Genomic DNA, 25,432 nt, shown 5'->3' on the forward strand with positions numbered 1-25,432 from the left:
CCGCATGGCCTTGTGGGAGCCTCGGTAGTGGTAAAGTTATTTTATCGATTCCGTTACGATGACGTACACATATATCGGAACAGAATTCGGAGAAAAAAAAAGTGAGTCGTACGCGCACGTCATCGGAATGGGAAAGGGTTAAACACAGTTAATGAAACCAATTGTCAAAAATATAATTGCAGCACTGACATTTCGCACACATGTAGCAAATTAAACGCGAGAATGTGGAGCCAGACGAGGAGACACGGTTTCGCTACATTTTATTCACAGCGACGTTTGATGATGTTTTCAGCAATGGGAGAAAACAAGGACACATTTATATGGAGGCCGCAACATTGCCAAACTGCGTTCCCTGCTTCTCACCATGACAAATATTTGACCGGGGGGGGGGGGGGGGGGTGATTCGCGTCGACCTGTGCACATCACCCCGTGCGTGCAGGGGGCGGCGCCCCACGCAATATTTCTGAACCCGTGCGCCCCCTATCAGACACATCTGTGAAAGAGCTTAATAAGCTCATCCGATTTGTCCGGTATGAATAAATATTCTGATTCCGATTCTGAATAGGGGCACCGCAGGCGGGCGGGCGGGCGATCGTAGGACGGGGTGTGAACCCTGCAGCGATTGCCCGCTGGTGTTTTTTGCAGCGAGCACCCCCCTCCCTCCTTCCCCCCCCCCCCCCCCGACCACATCTCACGCCGCCGAGTTCCACCGAAGCGTGGCCGCTCGTCCTCTGCCCCGCACCGCCCTTGCCCCGTGGTGGAGAGCTCCTCAGTCGTACATATCCTGAAACATCTCCTGCCCCGTACGGATGTACGTCTCCTTCTCCTCGGCCGTCATTTGGGCCACCAGCTGCGGGTTCTGGCTCACCTCGCTGTAGGGGTACGGCCGCCCGGCCACCATCACCGTCACGGTGGTTACCTCCTCAAACTCGTCATCGTCGTCGTCGTCATCGTCGTCGTCGTAGTCCACCTGCCCATCCCGCCGCCGCTGCTGCTGCTGCTGCTGCTGCTGCGAGTGCTGGGCCAAGTGCCGCTGGTGATGATGCTGCTTCTGCTGGTGCCGGTGCTGCAGAGCCGCATGCGCCGACGAGGCTTGGGGCCGCCGCTTTGCCGGCGGGGAGTCGTCGTCCGACTCGCTCGTGTCGGTCTCCGAGTCGCTGGCCCCGCCGCCACCTCCCCCAACCCCTCCGCCGCCGCCGCCGCCCCCCCCCACGGTGGCGATGGCGGCGGCGGCGGCGCGGGTGTCGGCCAGCGAGGAGGAGGACGAGGAGGCGGCGGCGCCCGTCGCTAGGCTGCTCTTCTTCTCGTGCACGAGCAGCGCCCGCATCACCTCCTCGCTGTCCAGCTTGTGGCCGCCCGCGCCGCCGCGCTGGTCGGAGCCGTCCTGGCCCGTCTCGGAGCCCACGCCTGCGAAACGCACGCAGTGTCAAGAGCGCACGCTGTGTGCAGTGTCGCACACGTGTCTCAAGCAGTGTCGCACACGTGTCTCAAGCAGTGTCGCACACGTGTCTCAAGCAGTGTCGCACACGTGTCTCAAGCAGTGTCGCACACGTGTCTCAAGCAGTGTCAATAATCACGGTAATGATTTGTTTTCGATCGAGCGCCCTTCTTTTGCACCGGGGCCATCTCAGAGCGCTGTTAGACACGACAAACGACTTGCACCACATCTCATCTCAACACGTTTAAAAGGGGCTCCCCCAGCGGCAGCTGTCCCTCTTGTGGCAGAAGGTGACCTACTAGGCACCGGGCCTGCAGGCGGGTGGCAATCGTCCGCCAGTAGTGGCCAACGATTGCCTACGTCTAACTCCCAATTCAGTAACTTACGGGTACTTTTCTTTTTAATTCCTCAAATTTGGACAATGATCATCACTATTATTACTACGAGTCTCGCGACTCTTTTTCAGGGGGGGGGGTCCTGGATCTTTGTCGTGCAAGCGTGCCAACGCAGCATCTCACGCGGAGCATACCGACGTCGGCCTCGCGAGCCAAACGCTCCCCACCATTCCCTCTCTCCCCCTCCCCTCCCCCAGTCCTTTGAACAAAAAACCGCATCCCCCCCCCCCCCCACCTGGACTCTGTTATTTAACGCATTTGCATATTTTGCATCAACCTTTTACCATTTCTTTTTACAAAGAGAACCGCTGACAAAAGCTGACGAGAAGGGTCAAAGAGAATCGGGGTCCAGAGAGGCCAAACGGTAACCCCCCCCCTCCCTCCCTCTATCACCGCCTCTAACCGCGGGTGCTGTGCGTGTGCTCGCGTGCGCCCGTGCACCCGCACGCGTACATTCAATTAATGGGGCGGAAACGGCACGGAGAAGGGACTGCCTTTTGCTTCCTTTGACATTGCAATTGCCAGATCACCTGGAATCACGCCCGCTATCGTAACATCTTGGAAGCCAAGCAGGTCCGAGCCTGGATAGCGGGAGTAGGCGGCAGCCGGTGCTGCTATTGCGAGGCTACGTTACCAGCAGAGGGCAGGGTAGGAAAATGTGTAGTTGTACTGTACTACGCAGCAACTACTACACTCCCCGCCTTCACAAACCGGCACTGCGTGGGAGACCATAGCCTTGTCGCGGCCCACCCGTAACACATTTCCATTGTTACCTTGAACACAACGAATACGGTTGTCTGGAAATGGACGTCGGTGGTGGTGCTGGTGGTGATCAAGAAACCGATCGAATGAGGTCTTTGAGTGTAACCAGCTAAAAATACAGAAGGACTCTCAAGCCTGAAGCGCTCTTGTCATCACTAGCAGACCTCGACATTGGAATTTAGCTCCTGAACACATTGCCATCGTGCGCACGAACAGAAAGAAACCAACCCGCACCGACCGGCGTGGTGAAGTACAATCAAACAAATCCCACCCCAATCCAAATGTCACGTCCACGCGACATTTAAACACGCGTCAAAAAGAGCACGGCAGGCCAACTCCAGATGTCCTTTGTCCTCAAGAGGTATTCCCGAAAGCAGGTGACACATTAATTCGCAAAGTTTAAGAGTACTCGCAGAAGCAGCAGATGTGTGAAATCCATTCAATCGCAGCACGAGCGCCGAGGACACACAACGGCTCCAGGAAGCACGCCGAGGTTTTACTGCTGTGCTATTTCTGGGCAGTGCGATGGTATTCACAACGGCGCTTTTTGGCTTGTTTTTTAAACTTATCATCTTCACGGTGAGCAGCTTCCATACGCTGCAAAATTGATAGAAGGCTCCAGTTGTATTTATTTATTCCCCCCCCTCCCCCCCCCCCCCGTGTCGTGACTTCGACACAGACGCTGGCAATCCCATTAGGGGTTAAAACCTGTTTTGTTTAACAAGAGAAAAATCTCATTGGGTTTCTTCATTCAACTTATTCGTCTGCTGGTGCATCCATTAAACTTGACCGCGTACGCACGCCTTACAAGGCAGCTGCATGAAGCGTGATTAATTACAGGTGGATATTTCATCCCACTGCCACGTAACCCACAGCCTACACTGGCCTAATCTCACTCAGATCTGTCAGAGGACATTCATTTTCCGCTGTACAATCGAAAGGGGTCAGGAGTATTATTGTCTATTAAAGAACACCATCATCGCTCCCATCCCCCTGAGCCCTCTTGTATGTACGTATGTTGAACTTCTTTCCCACCGCACGTAGCCAACCTCCCCTCGCAAATACGCTACTCCCGATCGTTGCCTCTACTGTGGTAGGGCAGTGAGGCCGAGTGCCTCCAATCGGTCCTTCGTTTGAGGGTATATCGCCCCGGGTTCATTACGCAATCATGACCTGCGCTTCAATCTTTGATGTCTGTGTTTTGGGTTCTTGAATTTTTTTTTAAACTGTCATAATTTCTTCCCACTGAACGTTGGGTTAATGAGAATCTTTATTTATACTGGAGGAATCCGATGAGCTATAAAAAAAAAAAACTCTTTTACACAGGTGTCCAGTAGATACATGCCGCTCGATGAATAAAGAACGGAGCCAAGAGGTGCGTCGGCTACCTGCCGACTAGGATAAAAAAAAACGATTTGGGAGCAGTGGGTTGAGACTCAAGAACCCTCCCCCCCTGCTGGCATGAATCCCAAATGCCCATTCTCCTGCAATGAGATTTTTTAAAATGGCAACAACAAAAAATACACACAGGGGCACTGCCGCAGACGGCTCATATAACGGCCCCTTCTCTTGGATGCCGCCGGAATGTTTCAGCGGGAGATTTTGCAAGAACGCTTCTCAATTATAGACAATAGAATACCCTCTCACGCACACACACACAACAACAAAAACCCCACGACGATGTAAATGAACGCTATTAAAATGTTTTCCATTGCAGTGCCTTTGAACTGTGTATGTTAACGGACAAGTAAATAATACACTTACTGTTCCCTCGATTTCAACACGGGGACATTTAGGCGTGCCAAATTTTTATTTAATTAAAATAATGTGTTGACTTAACATTCTACCAAAGGCTGGTGTCACAATGAATGTCAAAGCCTACGACCATATTTACACATTAGAGGAGACTTTAAGGGGTTAATTAAGGTGCCACAGTCCCGTCCAGGATTTCAGTTTAATCTCTTATCTGCCGAGCTAAGCCCGATTGGCATTCCAGATACGTTTGCATTTTCTTTCATGCCACACAGGTCTCCCTATACTCTATTTCCCCCCCACCCCCGCCAAACACAAACTGTCAGCAGTCAGGAATCCATTCAGGGCAAATCTAATTTCGCTCAATATTACTCAATACACTGCACCATGTCCTTATGCAGTCTAAAATTACACATAAATCCTCGCACCAAATGCCAACGTCATAGGCAGATTTGAAATGAGTGCAACAGTGGTTCTCATTTATATTTTGCTTTCGAAAACAGCAAAAAAAATTTGTTTTACTTTATTATTTCATCTACAAATTAACAGCTTCACGTTTTAATCTGTCAGTCGGTCAGAGCATGTATTTGTGGAAGTATCACCGTACAAAGTCAAGCGAGACCAATTTTTTTACCACAAAACGAAACAGGGAACTTCTATGGTACTGACAATGAGTTACGTGTGACCCCATCACCTCTGAAATATGGCAAAGAAAACGTGACCCAGGTGGAGGATGTTGCTGCTGAATGGTACAGAGGGGGCAGGGCGGCAGAGGTCAGCGAGAGGCCCCCAAGGTGGAAGTGACAGGGTCAAAGATGGACTTGGGCTGCGGCCAATAAATGAGCGGGACATTGGCAAACTGAACAAGTGGTGTGCCCCCTGCCTGCTAAAGCACGCTATTGCACTTTCTGACACCGAGCCACATACCCGAGGTGCAAACAATTGGCCAAAAATCCCAATAAAAGACCACCGAGCTTGAGTAAATGATGCCGCCCATTCGGTCCGCCCGCCTGTCCCGCTTAAGAACCGCAGGTACCTGCCAACTGGCGTGTCGCGGACGGCACGGTCACGACCCTGGCTTTAAAGGAATAAAACGATGCCTCCCGTCCTCACTGGCGCCGCTTGCGCCGCCTGCCCCCCTTGCCGGCTCAGACCCCGCCGGCGGTTACCTGCGTAGACCGCGGCGGCGGAGTCGAGGTAGGCGCCCTGCACGGTGCTCTCCGTCATCCACACGGGCCGCTCCTTTGCCGGGCGGCGGTCTTCGGAGGCGGCGGCGGCGGCGGCGGCGGCCGTGGCGGAGGCGGAGGAGGAGCCGCCGCGGCGCTCCGGGTCGCCCTGCTCCAGGCTGATGGTCACGTTCTGCGTGTAGAGGTCGTCGTACGTGGGGGCCCTCGCCGACCAGGCCTCGCGGGCCGGCACGACACCAGCGCCCACCGCCTGCCCGCGCAACCTGCGAGGTTTGCCGAGGAAGGCGGCAACAGATTCTTATCTTGACAGAATGTATATAGCGCCTTGATCAAGGCGTTTGACAAAAATGAACAACGGTACGTGTGCGAATGTAATGGTGGAGACGAGGCGAGTGAAATAGATGAGCGGCAGCAATGGGGGGGAAATCTGCGATGCGAAAATTTGGTGAAAGCAAAATTGATCACAGTAAATGATGATGAATGGATTGAATGAATGGGTTAATGAGTGATAGCCGTGTAATGCTGTGGTTCGGTAACGACGGTGGAAATGAAGGGGAGATTAAGGGGCTGTGGGGTGAGCTAGGGGAAAATAAATAAAGCGAGTTTTGCGTGGGTTCGCGAAGGTCGGCAGCACACCTGTGATCAAACCTGGTCTTGGGCCTGGTCACCAGAAAGACCAAAACGCCCACCATTTAATTTTGCTGAAATTCAGCTGTTGAGAATGGAAGATCTGTTCCAACTGTCCCTGCTATGAATGTCGCTCGTACGCAGAGTGGGTGGCAAAGGGTTGCCCACGACCGTTCTGTTTGTTGTCCTTCCCCCCGCACCTCCGGCTAGCACGGTTGGCTATTTACGGTGCAAAATAAGTTCAACACGAACAAACATATACGTGTGTGCGAGTGGCCTCGGTGTTACTTGAAGGCATCCCAGAGGTAGCTGTGATAATCGCTTCTGACGGCCATTATCTAAGGGTTGCACTGTCCAGCTACACGATTAAAAGTGCATGCAAGTCCGTTCTCCGGTATACAAGTCTGCAGATCTCTACGCAAGGATAGCGGATGTAACAAGAAAGAGGCATGGAATAGAGGCAGGAGGAAAAAAATAATCGGAGGGAAGGAGGGGACCACTGGAGTGTATGTATGTTGAACTTCTTTCCCACCGTACGTAGCCAACCGTGCCCATCGGAGGTGCGGGGAAGGACAACAAACTAAACACGAAAAAAGTGTGAGCGTGACCCACAGGTGCTTGAGAGCAGGGATGTCGCTGGGCTCGGGCTCGAGCACATCGTGGGACAGGTTGATGTCCTCGGTCTCGCGCAGCAGGGCGTAGATGGGCTCGATCTGCTCGTTGAAGCGCGCCACCAGCGTGCGTGCGTCCTTCTTGGGCACCGCCGACTCGTCCTCCTCCACCTCCCTCCGGCAGAACGTACACATGAACAGGCCTGCGGGAAGACATCGACGTTTACGGTTTGGGTGGGCGGGCACGGGCGACCAACTACCTCGCCTGGTATGCAGCAGGAGTAAGGGTCGGGATCGAACTCACGACCTCCTGTATGCCAGGCGAGGTAGTTATCTCCTAGCCACCGTGATGATGATGATGATTAGAGAGAAAGACACTTGGTTGACCAATCATTAGTGGTCATGTGACTTCTGAAAAGGAGCTATATAGCTCAGTGGGCTTTACCTGGCAATATAACAAATAGTTCAAAATATTTTTTTGTTTTATTCGGTGCACCACTCGTGTTAATGTTGTGTTAAATGTAATAGCCATATCCACTGTCGTCATCACACAACAAGCACCAGATCGCTGGATCCTACGCAAGAACCTCCGGGAGTTGACCTGCCTCAAAAAACATTGTCCCCCGTTAAATCAAATCTGCACACCGCGCAGCAGATGCACCCACAACTTTAACAAGTCGGAATTCCACGAGAGAGATCGGCGGGTACCACTGAACAGGCCATCGACCACATTGTGTTGGACCGCTGTGAACTCTGAACATTCAATGCATTCATTATCGAGCAATCCAGCCATAAACAACAAGACAGGCCTGATCATATACAATGATCCCCCCCCCCCCGCCCCCATATAGCCTTTAACAGACTGTTGGGGCAGGTATCTGTTAGCATGTAGCACCAATGAAGCACCAGAATGGCATATGAGGGGATGAGTTGCCAACACCATGCCCGGCCTTTTTGTCTCCCCACTGCTGATGTTTACACACAGCAGCTGGCCATCATTTCAGGCTCAGTCGACCTAGGTGAGTGCCCAGGATCAGTTAATATATTCGCCACTGTTCTTGGTCGTGAGCGGGCATCGAACTCGGGTCGCCTCGGTTTCCCAGCGCAGCGCGCTGACCGCTGCACCACCGCTCCACGCCGGCTGTTAAAGCGGTAAACGTACGATTTGTGAAGCTACCAATTAACAACCATGCATCCAAGACTGGTGCAGCAGCTCACCATTAAATATTTAAAGCTGGGCCACATGTGCAGGCCTAAGACCCACACACGCGCACGCAGAGGGAGGTCAGGCCACCACCGCGTCGCGTCTCAGCTTGGCCGTCTTGCCACATCTCGACCGATTTGAGACGGACCCGCTGGGGTTAATTGGCGTCGAGTTTCAAGGGGCGGGCAAAGAAGATCTTTCGCAACGCGCCGGTCGCCGCCACCTTTTGACGCCGGCCGTAGCCGCGGTGGTAATGCGACGCACACGTCCGCTTCGAGAACACGCAGCGATGGCCTGCGGACTGAAAGCGCCGTCCACGCAGACGGACCGCAACCTCCGCTCGAGGATGCGTAACCAAGGGGTGGGTGGGGCTGGGGGGGCGGGGGGCTTTACAGACGCGACGTGCCCGCGACGCGGGAACGGGCATTGTCGCGTCGTCACGTTTTAATTGGCGGCGGTGGCACAGGAGGGCATTCACGCGGCGGAGCGAGAGGTGATGCACAAATCATCGATCGCGCCCGCCGCCGGGCAGGACCGAGCGGCGAGCAGAGCAGACAAATCCGCTAAATCCCACGGTCGGCCAGGGCCAGGCTTCAAGGGCCATGTCCGATTCATAAGCCACGGCACAGCCGGCGCTCGCGAGATGGGGCGGGGGTGGTTTTTTTTGTTGTAACGATGGAAAAATGGGAATGATTGATGGCTGGTGGTGGTGATGATAATGACGGCGATGATAATGCTGACTGTGCAGCCAGTAGGTTTGAGTACTTAAACAATGCGAGTCGTTCCCATTAAGAGGGACGCCAGAAACGGCAAGTTACTCGACTACTATGAATACATATTCTTAGCTCTTTCGGTAAAGTCACGTTGAAGGGAAACAATAAAATAATAAAATATATATAAAACAATAAAAATTCTCACGACGTTTTGCAAACCGACACACCTGATGACGACCGTTTGTGTTATGGTCGAAACGTCGTGAGAATTTTTATTGTTTTATATATTTTATTATTTTATTGTTTCCCTTCAACGTGACTTTACCGAAAGAGCTAAGAATATGAATTACTGCAGTCACGAAAGCTTTAAATCAAAATTTACTATGAATACGTTTTTTATTTTTAATGAGTTTTCTCATTACAAATAATGAGAGACATATCTGCATCTGTCTCTCAGTGACTGCGCTCTTGTCCCATAACTCTCTGTGTTTCCGTCTCTGATTGCATATCCCTGTGTCCATCCCTGTGTCTTTGTCTCTCAGTGTAGCTCTGTTTCTGTCTCCATGCATCTATGCATCTCCCTCCGTACCTGCATTTGTCTTCCACGTCTTTCTCCGTTTCTCGCCAGTTGCCGCTTTTCTACGCATTGACAAAACTTCATTAAAAATAACGATTCGGCTTCAAAATTCTACCGCGCAGGATTCCTAGATGCTGTATTTGGTCATTGGCGGGATAGTCAAATTTTTCGCGGGATAACGTTAACATCGTAAACGTTGCGTTGTATGCAATTTACAAATCCGCCAGCTGTAGTTGTGTTTGGTTAAACGGAAGTTTAGTGATGTGGGAGTTTAAGAGTTGCGTTGAAATAAGCTGCAGGAGGCCGTCCAGGACCCAAAACAAATCCGACAAGAACACGAAAACAATCCTTGAAGAAGGAAATTACTGTTTTGCACAACACAGTGAGCAGAGTGGAGCTGAAAAGCCCGCACAAGTTTGGAGAGGTCGACGCTTACATTACACGAAGAGACAGTCAGAGGATTTGGGAGCATACACTTCAGAATCAGAATATTTATTTCCACCGGAGGAATCCGATGAGCTATAAATGTTACTACAACCACAAACAATACAAAAACACTATAGGAGTGCACTAAAAGAATATAACAGTTTTTCTAGACTATTTAATTTTACCAGGTAAAGCCGACTGAGCTATTAGCTTATTTTTCATAAGTGACCTGGCCACAAATGATAGCTCAACGAAGTGGCTCACCATGTGGAAATGTATAGCAGCCAAAAAATCCTAATACTCTTCAATGCATGTTTGTAAACGTGGAGGGGGGAAAAAACGGAAAACCCGGAGAAGAAAAATCGACGCGACCACAGGGGGAGAGAGACACGCAAACTCGAAATATACAGCAGCAGGCGTCAGGGTCGGGATCGAACCCCGAATCTCCTGCAGAACACACCGCTCAAAGGAATGACGGCCGATGGACGAGACTTGTCCTAGAATAGCAGTCAAAGGCGGGACACACACACACACCTCGAGAGGGAAGTCGGCCACATGAACGGAGAGATTTAAACGAGCTCACGTGAAAGTTGCCCACTGGATCGTTACATCGCTGCAGAAACATCGTAGGTAGCGATGGCTTGTGGAGCGGGAGGGGGGGCTTCATCCAGCTGCGGGATGATGGGCAGAGTGAGGATGAAGGAACCGGCAATTGGAAGCGCTGCCTCGGAATTGGCTCTCTTAGTTCAAATGACTCCGAGTCAGCAGGCTCACCGCACCTCCGATGTGCGCGGTCGGCTACATACGGTGGCGAAAGAAGTTCTACACACATACATCATGTGCATTTTTTGTTTGTTTTAAATGGCAACGTGGTCTCCTGCTCAATCGAGCACGGGACGGGCACTAACCAATTCCTTAAACGACCGAAGGCCAATCCCAGAAGTTCCACACAACAGAGGGTGTGGGTGACTCCAAAGCCGCTGTTTGTCGTGGTGCAATGGGGTTACTCAACTTAACCCCCGCGTGGAGCGTTGAACCCTTATCGACTGCGTCCAATCTCGTCAGATCTCAGAAGCGAAGCAGGTCTGAGACTGGATTAGTGCATGGAAGGGTGATGCATAAAGCAGTTTGCGACGGGGGGGGGCTGCTGTGGCGCTTCGTGGTGGCCAGGAAAACGGCAGCACAGCAAATTCCATTGGCGCGCTGCACGACGGCTACCACAAACACACGGCTACGCCCTCCGCCTTCGCAAACCTGCACTGACCGGCCACGGGGAAGTACGGCCGGGCAACCCGCACGAAACGCTCGGCACGGGCCCTCGTTTCAGTGGCTGATTGACGAGAAGGGGGGCGCGTGTACGTCCCATTTCGCACCTCCGATTAGCGCGGTTGGCAACGCACGGTGCGAAAGAAGTTCAAAATACACACGTGCATGTGAAGGGATGGTGGGCTCAAGTCGACCTTCAACTGGGAATCCAAACGGGGTGGTGGTGGTGGTGGGCAGGGGGGAGCGAGTGGTGGTTAAGGGAACCAAATTGAAAATGCCGGTGCCGAGTAGCGACCGGGAGACGCGGCGCTGGCGTTGTGGGGGGGAGTGATCTGCCGCGCAGCGCCAATAGTTCCCGATCTTCCCCGAGCAGTAACGTTGGCTGATAATAAATCACGGCAACCGCCGCCAGGAGACGTTTAAGCGCCAATTCGGCGTCAATCCTTCAAAATCCGCTCACTCGTATCGCCGAGACCTTTAAAACAATAATAAATAATACAAATCGATAGGTGAGGTGGTACGGGCTTGTCGTGCTCGTTCTATCACTCCTTTTTTCTCTCTCCTTCTGCGAAACAAAAGGGGTTCCCGCACGCGGAGCGAGCGAGACGGTCCCCGCTACGGAATTGTACGCTGCTCGGCCACAACCGTGAAAGGGCAATTCGGGCATTGATGCACGGCGACACAGCAAACCCACTGCCTTGTAAGACATTTTTCCACTGCAAGGTAAGGTGATGACAAAAAGGTGTTGCTCATCGTAAATGTTACTGCAATCATGAGATCGCCCGTGACCAAATCGCCCAGAATGTGCCAGAATGTCGTCAGACCAAAGAGGCTCAAACCGGGGCCGAGCCTGGATAGTGCCTGGATGGGTGGCCAACATTAGCAGAAAACGGGTTGTCATAACAACTGGAGGTCACAGGAGCTTCCGTTCAATATTAACCTTCCCTTTATAGGTAACGTGTGGACTAAGATTAAAGGGACACACACATATATGACCCTCAAACGAACATCTCTCTCTCTGGATATCAAAGCGAACTCATGCGTAACTATTCGGTCATCATCGTCATCATCACCCAGACCACTGCTTAATATCTAAATCAAAACTCACTGAAATTTACCAAATTAAAAAAATGAACACCGAAAAATTACTCAACCATCGTCCCCGACTGGCAGACCGATGCCCCCTGGTCACATTTGCGAATTAGCCTCATCCTGGTCTCGTGATTCCTCACCTGGTGAAACACAACAAGCTAAACACTTCACAAATCTCGATTCATGTGTTGTGCTTGCAAACAAAAGTGGGACGTGACGTCACGACGTCCCGTCAGATCTGGCTCTATTTGTATCGTTGTTTTCGTTACGTGCTCACAAATATATGTGAGCACAGCGCATTCCGCTTACAGAACTTTTGGGGAGGGAACCTAACAATTGAAAAAAATTCAATTTTTTTTAATCAATATCCTAAAGCTCGAAAAGTGTAGAGCGTGCGCAGCGATGCTGATTTGTCATCAGCTGTGTCTCCACACGTGGTACAGAAACGTCATGCACGCCCAGTGCAGTCCCAGTTCAGTACACGACAGCAAACTACTGCGGCATGAGATTACGAGTACCGGAATCGGCTTGCCATTTTTTTTTTCCCACAGTGCACAGCGGTGGTTGTTCAATCATCTCTTTTGAGATTGCTTTCATAAAATAAAGAAATAACAAATGCTGGATACACAACATTACAAGCCGTATATATACACACGTAACAAATTGGACATTCGTGACACTTACGGAGTTTGTTAAGACAACGGATATAGCAGAGCACCCCACTCCTGAATAAGCCGCCCGGGCATGCGTGGGACCACTGTGGACAGACATGCAAAGTCACCGTACACACACACACAAGCCGCATGATGGGATTGTGCTCAAGCTGCCAGAATAAGGCACCGTTGGAATATCGCTTTCAGGAGGCTCACGGTGAGGTTCCGGACAGCCAAAGGAACCTTCAACATCCTCAGGGTTCAAGGTTCAAGCACAACACTTTAAACGCCAGCTCCCTATATCAAGGGTGGGCCAGTCATAGGAAACGGTGGACTAAAGTAACGAGCGTGAGTAGAAGCAACGGAGCACAACGCCGAATGAGTGAACGTTCGACGTTTAATGATGAGTAATAAAGCAAACATTCGATAGACCAAAAGTAAACTCTCTCAGCCCAGCCGGTAGTCGCTGGGTGGTAACCAGTGATGAAGCCTCGGAGAACCCTTCCAGTGCCAGCTATCCATCCGGAAAGGTGACGGTGGCAATTTTTCATAACCCGTGCGGGCGTGCGGGGATGGGGAGAGCAATTTCATTGCGAACGCAAGGCTGAGAAGCAACGCAATTCCTGAACGTCTTGAGAGACGTGGGGGGGGGGGGGAGACATTGATAAGACTTGGCTAGGACATTGCTTTTGAACCCCCTCCCCCACCCGAATTGGGAGTTTGTCAGTGGACTCGGCGGCATCTCACCCGCCTCTTGAGTTCAGAGCACGGCGCGCATTCCGCGTTCTAACGGCAGCGTGTTCCCCGAGTTATAACGTCTGCGTGTTCACCACGTTATAACGGTGGCATGGTCACGGCGTTATAAGGGAAGCGCGTTCCCGCGTTATAACGACAGCGCATTCTGCGTTATGACAGCGTGTTTCCACGTTATAACAACAGCGCGTTCTACGTTATAACGGCAGCGCATTCTGCGTTATGACAACACGTTTCCACGTTATAACAACAGCGCGTTCTACGTTATAACGACAACGCGTTCCGCATTATCACAGCGTGTTTCCACGTTATAACGGCAGCGCATTCCCACGTCGTGCGAAAATCCTTCCCCAATGGAAGAACAGCGTTGCAGCAAAAAAACGTGTCGTAGTGTGAAAACGTGTTAAACGAGGGGGTCACCGTATGTTCAATTCGATTAGTTACAAATGAGGGCAAACCACATACTGTATACAACGCAAAAAATAACGGACCTAAGTTACTGCATTCACAATCGCAGCAGAGGTACCATTTACCATTCACACTCGTAAGGCCTATAAGAGTTACTGTGCAAAACCAAAGATTTTTCTCTGCAGCTTGCCGCAGATGCATAGCTTATGCGGTCCAACGCAGGTTAATTGCTGGAGCCATGCTCCGCAGTCAATTAGATCCTGCACGTGAAAACTACTTTCATGATTAGGAGACCTAGCTTGAAAGAATAAAAAAAGTTCATACTTTTACAAAAGCAAAGCAAAAAAATGCATTCCAAATGATACTCTTGCAAACTATAAAGGAAACCAAATGCAGTTGCATTTCATTCATGCTGTGCTCCGTTGCGGATCTATTTTGGAATCTGCTCCCATTTATTTGATTTATTTCAAGATATTAGATTTCATCCCGCTGTGTCGATGTGTTGACATTTTGTGCCATTCGAAAGCATGATGAAACACACTTCATGATAATCCCTTGCAGCTCTTCTCATGCCAGAGGCAAATTTCATTCTTTCCACCCCCCCACCGCGGTATTTTTATTTCCTCCCTTGGCCTTCCGTTGTTCCCTAACCCCAGCTGGTATAAAGCCAGATGCAAGACAGAAGACGCAACATCCCCGAGAGAAATACAATCAACCGCATGCAACCACGCGATCGATAGAACGAGCCCATGCTAAATGTGCACACTCCCACCATGACTGCTTCGATATCCACACAAACCCTGGAACACGGAAACAGCGGGGAGCACCCAGTATCTGGGTGGCACGTTCATGCCGCACGCGTTCGGGTGCAGCTGTTTTAAAAATGTTTATTTTACGACCGGGGAATTTTTCACTGAAAGCCCAGCAGTGATGTAATACCTTTCGGCATTACATCATCACGGGGTCTACCGAAGAGGCTCGGCTTATGCTTCCGTCACGCTCCGAGCACCTGGCTGGCCATCAAGCCTCGCGCGTCATAAACACGCCCACAGCGGAGGCAGAAACGGGCTTCAAGTTGATTTTGTGCAAAACAGGTAGAGAAGTCATAGAAGGGACCAGGATGGCCTCATTCAAAGAATGAGAAACCAAATCTGTAAACGTGCAGGCCAAGTGAGAGCGTGGCAGCAGCGCTCGAATTCACACCCCTCGAAAGGCCGCTTGGCGCATGCCTGTTTGGCGATGGGCGTCGCGTTCCTTTATGCGAATTGTAAAAGTATCCCACTGCACCCGACGCACGACGAAGTGTGCCAGCGGTAATGTTCCAAGAGATTATCAGCGGCAAACGCTGGCGGAATTTATCATCGTTAACACAGCAGCTAGTAATCACCTCCCGCGCCTCGGCGGTGATAATTTATATCCAAGAGAAGAGGGGGCCCTCCGGGATGAAAATTGTGTTCCCCCGCCAAAGCGTTCTGGCGGTGGAAAGCGCAGAGGGGGGAGGGAGGGCCTTCATTGTGTGCGATCGCTCGCTCACTTGCGGTCGAGATCGGAGGGAGTGATATCACCGGATAATTTAGGCTCTCTCTGCAATAATACGAGATGCCTCGCTGGGGCTGGGGCTGGCGTGGCTGGCGTGGCTGGCTGAGCGATCGAGTGTGTGCGCGAGCACGATGCGTGAAACTCCGAGAAGAAAAAAACCCCAGATTTTGCCCACAGCAGCTGCCTCCAAATCCACACTGTACGGTCACGGCTGGTCGAATCGTATTTCGTGAAGAGAAAAAATCACGCTGTGCACGAAGAGCATTTATTTAGATTTTCATTAGAGAGCCAAAACTAGTTGGATGAGGTTTTATTTTTAAAGCATTAACGTGTAATATTCAATCCACGAAATTAAGTTTACTTGAACATATAAACAAACTGATGAATTTTAAATGATTTCTAACATTTTCGCTGGATTATATACTTTCTAGAGTAATAACGTTTCACTTCAAAGTATCAACTCTTTCCACTCCAAGAGCTGTCAGATGGCACTGCTCATCAAAGTTGGTCACAGTTTATGAAAATAAGGTTTCCTTCTTAGATTAAAATTTGTAACATTCCACCCCATATATTCACGCCTGATACTTTGATAATGATTTCCATGTAAGCGCAATACTCCTTCAAAAAGGACCAAATGTCCCAAATCTGAAAGGCAGTCTTGATACTCAGAGGCTCTCCAGAATACATAATTGCATCCATTGGTATTATTAGGTTTTCACCGACTAAACGTCACTTTTCAACAATATACTTTATCTGGGAATTCTGCAAATCCATATTTTAAGGTAGCATTTTTGTAAAAAAAAAATAACACCTAGCAATCTCCCCATCTCCCAACGTTTATATCGGACTGTGTGTGTGTCTTGTCTTGTGGGGAGCGGTAGTGTAGCGGTAAGCGCGCTGCGCTATGAATCCGACGACCCGAGTTACATTCCCGTTCACGGCCACCAACACCAGTGACGATTATCTGAACCGGACTTGGGCCTCTCCCAGCCTCAAATTAATACCTGGTGCGATGCGGAAACAAAGCCACTGTGGTGACAAATGGGGGGACACAGGGCATGGTGCAGGCCACCCAACCCCTTGCATGCCGTGCGGGGCGTTCATAGGTGCTCGCTAACAGCACTTGCCCAAAGAGTGCGAGAAGGCTAAATGGGGGATCTTTGCGTCTTGTCTATCTCCATCTCTGTACGTTCCCCTCTCTCGTGCATTCAAGGTGGGGGGGCTCTGCTCGCTATCACGGCTCCCATGCCCTACGCTAACCTTCCTCCCCTTTACAGGCCGACCCCACACTGCGGGCAGTAATAGTTACGGGGTTGCAGTAGCCCCGTGGTGTTCAAAACTAATACTTGTAATGAACTTTGCTAGTTTTTGTTTCATTCTCCAGCCTCAACTCCGCCAAATACAAACGTAAAAAAACAGCTGGCGTTCAGTAAAAATGCAGAGGCATAGCAAATATCCAGTGCCCCCCCACAGTTATTTTTAATAGCGACATCACCGCAAGCACTCCGACATCCCCAAGAATCCCGCGGTCATAATTTTTACACATTCCTTTGCAATATAATCCCATAATAAGCTCGAGAAGCTGCCTGCAGCCTCACTCTTGGTAACATGATGAATCACGCCAAGGGATTTTTTTTTTTTAAACCACGGCTCTCGCGGAGATGGAAACTCCACATGTGGCGATGCGAGGGGTTGCCAAATACGTGCCACGTGACGGACGCCGACTACCGCCAAACACACCAACAACAGTGATCAGACCATGAGCACACACACACACACCACCGCCACCGCACGACGCAGGCCTGTGCAGGCAGCGTACCACCCCCCCCCACACCCCCCGACGTAATTTCACCGCCGCAGATCGCCATCGTCAACACCGTCGGTCACGATCTATCCACCGCTGCGCACCTCGGAATTAGCACAAGTGAAAGCCCCAACAGGATGACAGCCTGAACCAGGTTCATGGTGACTAGATGCCGTGCGTGTACAGCAGTGGGACGGCTTCCCGGTGTAGCTACGGAGAAACACCGCACAGACCGGGCAGGTCCTGGTTTTGGGTTGGATGAGCGGATTATACGTGTAACTGTTCCATCCTTATGAGATTGCTTTTATAATTTAATTTGGGTTTGGTTTTTTTTTTTATTCACACCTGGATTCAATTTTATCATCAAAAAAGCATGGACCGGCGATTGGAACAAACGTTAGAAGGACCTATTTTACGGAATGAAATAAAATACCTCCATCGTGGCATGACGCCTCGATGATTCTTCTTTTCCAAATATGGTGAGTAAATTAATGAGCAGCAGTACAGACTCGCCAGCCATCACACGTAATGCATATAAATTATCAGTACAGACTCGTCAGCCTCCTATCACACGCACTGTATATAAATTAGCAGTAGACTCGTCGGCCTCCAATCACACGTACTGTATATAAATTAGCAGTATTAGACTAATTATCCACCTATCACACATACTGCATATAAATATCACACGTACTGTATATATACATTGTTCACAAAGAGAACAGAATGAAGGGCAATGTCGAGGCCATCCAACCACGTGAACAAACTGGATTTCGGAACGGATGTTTCCACCATCGAACACGCACATTCTGTAAATCGGACTCTGAAAACAGACGAATGACCGTCAAACACCATTATTGCCGAGCTTTGTAGACTACGATCGGGCATCTTTTGACTCTGCTCAAACAAATCGCTGCACAATGCCGCCTTAACGTTTTCGAAGTTGCCTGAATTAACGCAATTCCAAGGGGCTGAGTTACCCTTGAAAAATAACTCTGTAGCTCAATGGGTGATTTACTCGGGTAATAAACTCATGAACCGGATTCTGTAAAAACACTGCGCTTACCAGTGATTGATTAAATAATACAAAGCAACGGACCTCTCAAAGCGTTTATTAAACCATTCCCATTCTGGTGACCTGCACATACGACATCGGAATGGAATCGTACGTCTTACGACCTGAAGACGTACCGGGGCTCCCACAGGGCAATGCTTGAGGGCATGTGGCACGGTTTAGCCGCCAGCTATCGTACAGTGCGGTCGTGTTGCTGCGATTCTCTGGGGTGAGTGCAACGTCTTTAAAAACAACGGGAGCTACGCCCCTCGACATAAAATTAACGTCCAACCGCTTGCGCGTCCCGAGAGCTGAAAGCGGTGAACGGGACACCCACCCTGCAACTTGCCCGCAGACACCATCGAATTACGCGTCGATCCGACGGGACCCCCCCCCCCGCCATTGCCCTCCAATGGGGGCTGGAAGGCAAAACGGGCTGGCATCGTGCAGTCTCCTTCCAAATTAGCGATTGGGACGACGGCCGCCGACCGCCAAGGAGGATGACCGAGTGCCAGCTTCCAATGCCACTAGGCCACGCCGAACGGCAAACCTACCCGAGGCGCCGGCCCGGGGGGTCAGGCAAGCACACGGGCCAACAAAATCCCACGCTGCGCGCCGCCCACGGCTTTGGCCAAAAATATCTCGCTGGCTCGATTGCCAAGTTTCGTCCATTTCCATCTGCCCCCAAATCCATCAGAAAGTCATAAAAAAAAATGGGCCGAAGCATCGACGGGATGCCGCTACGCACGCAGCGTTAGACCGAGGTGCGTGGACAGCGGGTGGCTCGGTGTTGCGGGAGTGGACTAATCTCACGCGCATCTGGCGGGGGGGGGGCTTGTGATTTACTGTGTTGCAGCTTGTGATGCAGCCGAAAATTTCCCACAAGAGCGTTCTGAGCGTTGACATCAACGTACTGATTGCGGCACCGCATTACATCAGAAAAGGTTGCTCACGTCACGCATTGCAATTCGCTCTCAATTATCAGCGGAAATATTATTCGGGTGGGATGAAGAGTAACCGTGAATGGGGGAGGGAGAAATCCCCTAGGTTCAAGTATTATTTTTGACGAGCGCTGGTTACATTATTAATTAGCTACTCCTCCTCACTCACCGAGGGTCATCACCGCAAACATGTTGTCAATTACACCGATTATTTTGAGAAACAAATTAAAACAGTTGACGCATGCTAGCTGGACCACGTGTTAACACGATAAAAGCATGAAACTTTTCAAATATAATTAACGTATTTTGCATTATCCCCATGATATTGCCTTATCTGTGCGACCTACTCTCTCATTACCCCGGGAAACGGAGAGATGGCTCAAAAATGTAATCTCCCTTCATTTCCCCGGGTAGTCAAAAGATGACTCCAAACATCTCAACTCCCTTCATTACCCCGGATAATCAAGAGATGACTCCAAACATCTCAACTCCCTTCAGTACCCCGGGTAATCAAGAGATGACTCCAAACATCTCAACTCCCTTCATTACCCCGGATAATCAAAAAATGACTCCAAAAATCTCAACTCTCTTCATTACGCCCACAAGCGTAATGAAGAGGACCATTGGTCATTTGTCACAATCTACAAATGCCGCCACAATGGGCTGGGTGATGTACTGATAATTAATTAGTAGATGACCCACTGCCGATGTCCTATGTGCTGCATTATCACCACCGGCGTGTAGGAAATCGGCAGTGTTTATGTTTTGGCAAACCCTACCCATGCCACAGTAATGTGGAATTTCCACCACGAGCTAAGCCACTGGCGGAGATGAGCACGGCCCCGATGCTTCTTAGAGCAAGGGAGACGTTTGCATGGGCAGCCCCTTTTCTCAATCCACTGCTGGATGAGGGCTTCACAACACCGTGTGGAATCATGAAGGTTATTTGGCCGTACCTCACCACTACTGGTCAGCGCGGGTTGATGGAGGGGAGCATAGACACTGGATCATTGTGCAGTACAACAACGGATTTTGCTGGACGGCGCTCTGCTGACAACATGAAACACGTACATATAAGCGCATAGAACAAAGCACGTGCGTATGTAATACACAAGCAGAGGAAGACATCGACTTCATTCACGTGACTCTTCAAAGTCGCTTGAACACTGGCTGGATAGTCACACTGGCTCTCGGGGGCGACCCATCCACCCCATACACTCGGCAAGCTCGTTATATAAGAGAGAATAAAAACGCGGCGTTCACTTGTTTTGACAGCGTGTCGTGTAATTACTTTCGACAGCTGCGCCGGAAGGTGGCCAGCACGGAGGGTGAGCGCGCGCAGCCTGCACATGCGCTCCCCCGGCCGTTGATTTCGCGCTTCTGAGTAATAAGACTGCCGCGGAGCACGGTGCGGACAGCGGCAGCGCGTAATGGGAAGCCGGAAAGTGTCCACGCGAGCGATCAAGCAACCCTAAAGCATTCAAATGCGCGCAGGTGTCCACAGGCCTGCACGCAACAGTGACGACGACTGGATGATGTAAACACCAGCGCCCAGCTGTGGTCAAAATAACTAAAAGTTATTCTTCATTTTACTTAAACCAGTGCATGGCTTCTGAATGATCAGCAAGCTATAAATCACAAACGCTCTTCATAATAAAGTTAGTCGGCGAAGCCGGATGGGTTCACACTGCGTCCATTGAACTACACGAGCCAGCACATCACCTGGGTTTGAATCCCAGCCTATGACCTTATCCAATACTCCGTCGAGTCGCAAGGATGTATGCACGTATATTGAACTTCTTTCGCACCGTACATAGCCGACCGTGCTAATCGTGTGCTGGATGAAGGCAAGTGGACAAAGCCAGATGCCGATTCAAGCCTGGTGATGGATCGACTGGCCCAGTTCCTTAAATGGGATCACAAAAGGGAGAATGATGGGAGAGATCAGGGAGCCTGCGGCGAGAGGCGGCAAAATATCCCGAAAGCACTTTTGTCACTTTTAATGCAAAGTCGACTGCGGAAACATCTTTCCACGTACAACGGGAGATGAGGTGGTGTGTCGGGTGCGGGAAAATGTACACACGAGCGTCCCGCTAAGCATGTGCACGGATTGTAGCATCCATTAAGACTTCAGGGACACGCCAGCCCGCCCTCCTCTTCGTTGGGAGCTCAGCTTTTCCGCATCGGCGCACAACAGTCGGCAAAACGGCGTGGCATCGGCGGCGGCTCGTGGCACAAAACGATGATGTCATCGATGGCGACCAGATGAAACAGCATGAGCAACAGCAGACAGCTTCACTATTGAAATGCATGGAGTTGGTGTGCTCTCTCTCTCTCTCTCCGTGGTCGTGTGTATTTTTTCCTTCGGTAACACACATTTATAATCAACGTGCGTTTATTGAGTATTTGGCCGCTGCTATAAATTTCCACGTGATAAGCCACTTCGTTATCACTTGTGGCCAGGTCGCCTCTGAAAAAGAGGCTATATATCTCAGTCGGGGCTTGCTTGGTAACAATACAAAGTTTGAAGTTGATCTTCTCGAAATATCAACAGGACGGGGACACTGACGGCTCGGGCTGTTTGAACGACCGAAGGCTGCTGTGCGCGTCATCGCAAAGGGATGGGCTCACGATTTAACAGCAGCCCAGCACGACGATTTGTCCACAAAGGGTTAAGGGCGACAGCACTATTCGGTGGGGTTGTTTTCTCCGTTTGCTCTTCACCCACTGCTTTAATTGGGGCATTGGTTATTCTTTGCCGGTTGCGCTGCGGATTCCACACGGAGAGCAGGCTGGCGTTTATGAATAGAGCAATATGTATATATTTTGGAGAAGCCTAGGACCAAAACACCCGGAATGTGCCTCATCTCGTCAGACCTCAAAAGCTAAGCAGGCTTCCAGCCTGGACAGTGTTTCATTGGGCGAGCACAGTGCATAAGACGGGCTGCTGGAGGGCTATGTTTTGTGAGCAGAGGACAGCACGGACAAATATTGTGTTGTACTGTACTATGGCACGAAAAAATATGCTTCCCACCTTTACCAACCCCCCTCTGACCAGCGGTGTGGTTTAAATCACCCCCACAACCCTCACGGTACACATGTGGCTTGGAAGACAATTACACGCAGGGATCCACCTACAGCAAAGGCAACAAAGAGACAACTTTGCTACAACTGCGTGACCTGCAACGTCACGTCATTTATTACACAACAGAATAAGCAAACATCATTTGAGCAGAGACACACACGCACACCAAACGAGGTGGATGTGGGCAGAAGACAAAGAAATCACAATTTACAGGCTTTGCGGGTCTGAAGGTATTTTCGTCTGGCAAGGTAATTGACGGTTCATTACGGTTCGAAGCAGCAGCAGCAGCAGCAGCTGCTGTTGCCGTGCTCGCGGGGACCAAAAAAATAATGAGACGTGGCATTTGCACTGTGCCGTTTAAATAGCTTCATCAGGTCGCACGTTGGACCAGCGCCGACAATCGCCACCGTGAGCTGGAGACCAAGCGCGCAACGGCCGAGTGGGCAAGCGAGCGGGCGGCCACGCGGACACGTGCGACCCCCCACCCCCGCCACCGGTGTTCATTTTGTCAACGACACACGTGACGAATATATATTCGTCAACGAAGTACATTTTTTCCGTCTATATATACACACACACACAAACACACACGAGTTAACGATGATTGCGAGTGGACGAAAATCATCACGCATTACGACGTATACAATTGCCGCTCACCGAAGACCTGAGCAATAATGACCCGCCATACGAGACAACATAATCTGGTCAATGAAGACGCAGGCTAAGAGGAAGACCAAAATTCTAATTGGCTACATATACATAAAATATTTTAACCGAGTTCGTCGATTGTATGATCCAATCATACTTGGGAAATATTTAATAACTAAGATTGGACAACATTTAGTTTTTATCACTTTAGTCAACTAGGCTAACGATATTTATGTTACCAGGTAAGGCCCACTGAGCTATACAGCTCTTTTTCAGAAGCGACCTGGCCACAAATGATAGCTCAACGAAGTGGCTTATCACGTGGCAATTTACAGCAGCCAAATTCTCTAAAAAGACGATTCTAAATGTGGAAAGAAAAACGGGAGAATCCGGAGATAACAAATCCACGCGACCACGGGGAGAGAGGCACACGCAAAACTCCAAATATACAGCAACCGTCAGGGTCAAATTTCCTGTACACCAGGAGATGGTCTAGCCACCGTGATGACTAATAATTACTTCAATGAATTCCACACTTGGCTAAAACACTTAAGGCCGTGAATACAATAAAGAAAAAGGCTGCCTACGCTAACACAGCTCGTCCTATAAGCCTTGCAGATGAGACACTCCTATTCGCTACATCCCCTCCCCCTGCCCTCCACTGCTAGGGACTCCACGCAAAACCCTCCCGGCCCATCAATCACACGGGGGGAGGCGCGCTCTGCTCCTGCCACCACCACTGCAGGGGAACGTTAAGCCAGCAGGATGTAATCAGGGCCAGGACAACACACAGATGACATTTGTCTCTGTCCACTCTTCCGTCCGCGTGTGCTGGTTTTTTTTATTGGCAGCGGAGGAAAGGGTTTTTTTTGTTGGGTGTTTGTTTTGGCGCAACATTTAATGGCATGCAAATAACCTGCGTTGGAAAATGCGTACGCGTAAATCGACTTTTCTTCTTCGTATCGCCGGAGAAGCAGTTATAGTTTGATGTTGAGGTTAGCAATCCCTTCAATGGCTTCAGGTGAGACAGAGGGTGGTAATTCGACTCAATGCCGATATAAAAAAAATACAAATAATCATTATTGCGACGACTGCATTTCGTTTTGAAAATAACGAAAGGTTTTAAAAGGCTACACTTTGGTTTTGGAATTAAAATCAACATCGTTAATTATTAGGGGTAGAAAAAGTGTATACAACAACTGTGTGTGTGCGCGCAAACACTTTGGGGATTAAAACACTTTGTTTAAATTGATGAATCGTCAAATGGAGGCACACTGAAACGATGCTTGTCAACTCACGGGAAAATGAGAAATGACACAAAACCGCAGCGGGGGAAACAACGATCTCATTCGTCAGACTGAGATCTTGAATTATTAATGGATACAGAGAAAGGCAAAAAGAAACCTACAAACAGGTGTTTTAATGGTGAAAATTTTAAATTCGTAAATTTTTAAAAAGGTCCTCGGTGTGTGTCATTCCCCGCAGGGCTACTGCGATCAATTAGGAGCAATGAGGCCGCGTGGGATTTTAATGCACAAATACTTTTGAGCAGTGGCTCAGTACAGTGAAGACAAACGAGCGGCCGCCTCCCCTGCTCCTCAGAAAAGGTGATATTCCCTACATGCAAATAGCCACACAATAGTCATTGGAGGGAAAAAAATGTTTTTCCCAGTTACGGGGTATGTGCCAAAATTATTTTAAAAAGTAATTAAATATTGTTGAAATAAGACCAAAACTAATACATTTGTATTCATATGTAATTAGAAACTAATACATTTAATTCACACCTGATGACAGTGATATGAACATTTACAATTTTAAAAACACAAACCCTACCTACTGTATAGCTTCATGTAAGTCGCATAGCATAACCATGACGCCGCAGCCAAAGGTGGACGAGGTTCAATGGGCGTGTGGAAAGGCTGCAGAGATATTGCCACGGCTTCAAACTGCTATTTCCAATCCGAGATACAATGTCGTCCCGACAGGTTGTTCCTTTCACCTGAAGAAGGCCACTTGTGTTGTGGCCGAAACGTCGTGAGAATTTTATTGTTTTATTTTTATTATTTTATTCTCATTCTGTGTGACTTTACCGAAAGAACCAAGGAAGATGAATCCTTGCAGTCACGAAAGCTTTAAATCGAAAAATGCATATATTATCAGAGAGTGTTTTTTGTTTGCATTTTGACGACAAGTTTTGTGGTTAATGCAGACATGAATCCTTGTAAAAAGGTTTCAGTTTTGTTGCCAGAAAATTTGGGAAGAACCCTATTATTATATTTTGGTACCGGCAAAGGAGGTCTAATGATGTATGGTGCCTTGTATAGGCATGCATTTAAACAAAGTATTATTTAATGATTCACTTTCTGCTATCGCTCCCACACCGGTGGGATGTGACAACTCTGCTTGGAAGCGAATCATCAAGTAAATTAATACTTCCTCTTAACGTGACAAACCTTACTAATTGGCTGTGTCGGGTGGTGGCAGGTTTAACGAC

General features: G+C 49.7%; 1 protein-coding gene across 3 annotated transcripts in view; it reads right to left on the reverse strand.

Moving 5' to 3' along the window:
* Nucleotides 1-243: 243 nt before the first annotated feature.
* The window catches only part of GTF2E1 (general transcription factor IIE subunit 1), a 40,406-nt gene continuing 15,217 nt past the window's right edge, over nt 244-25,432 (reverse strand). For all 3 annotated transcript variants that reach the window (XM_076053326.1, XM_032976856.2, XM_032976855.2), the window contains exons 3-5: nt 6,774-6,975; nt 5,517-5,797; nt 244-1,407 (exon numbers count right to left, since the gene is read on the reverse strand). In XM_076053326.1, coding sequence (XP_075909441.1) covers nt 770-1,407; nt 5,517-5,797; nt 6,774-6,975 — 1,121 coding nt within the window. In that variant the 3' untranslated portion in view covers nt 244-769. The remainder of the gene's footprint in view (nt 1,408-5,516; nt 5,798-6,773; nt 6,976-25,432) is intronic.

This window comes from Petromyzon marinus, chromosome 60 (genome assembly GCF_048934315.1).
Source record: "Petromyzon marinus isolate PM22_M1 ecotype Great Lakes invasive population chromosome 60, UKy_Petmar_22M1.pri1.0, whole genome shotgun sequence".
Lineage (NCBI taxonomy): Eukaryota > Metazoa > Chordata > Hyperoartia > Petromyzontiformes > Petromyzontidae > Petromyzon > Petromyzon marinus.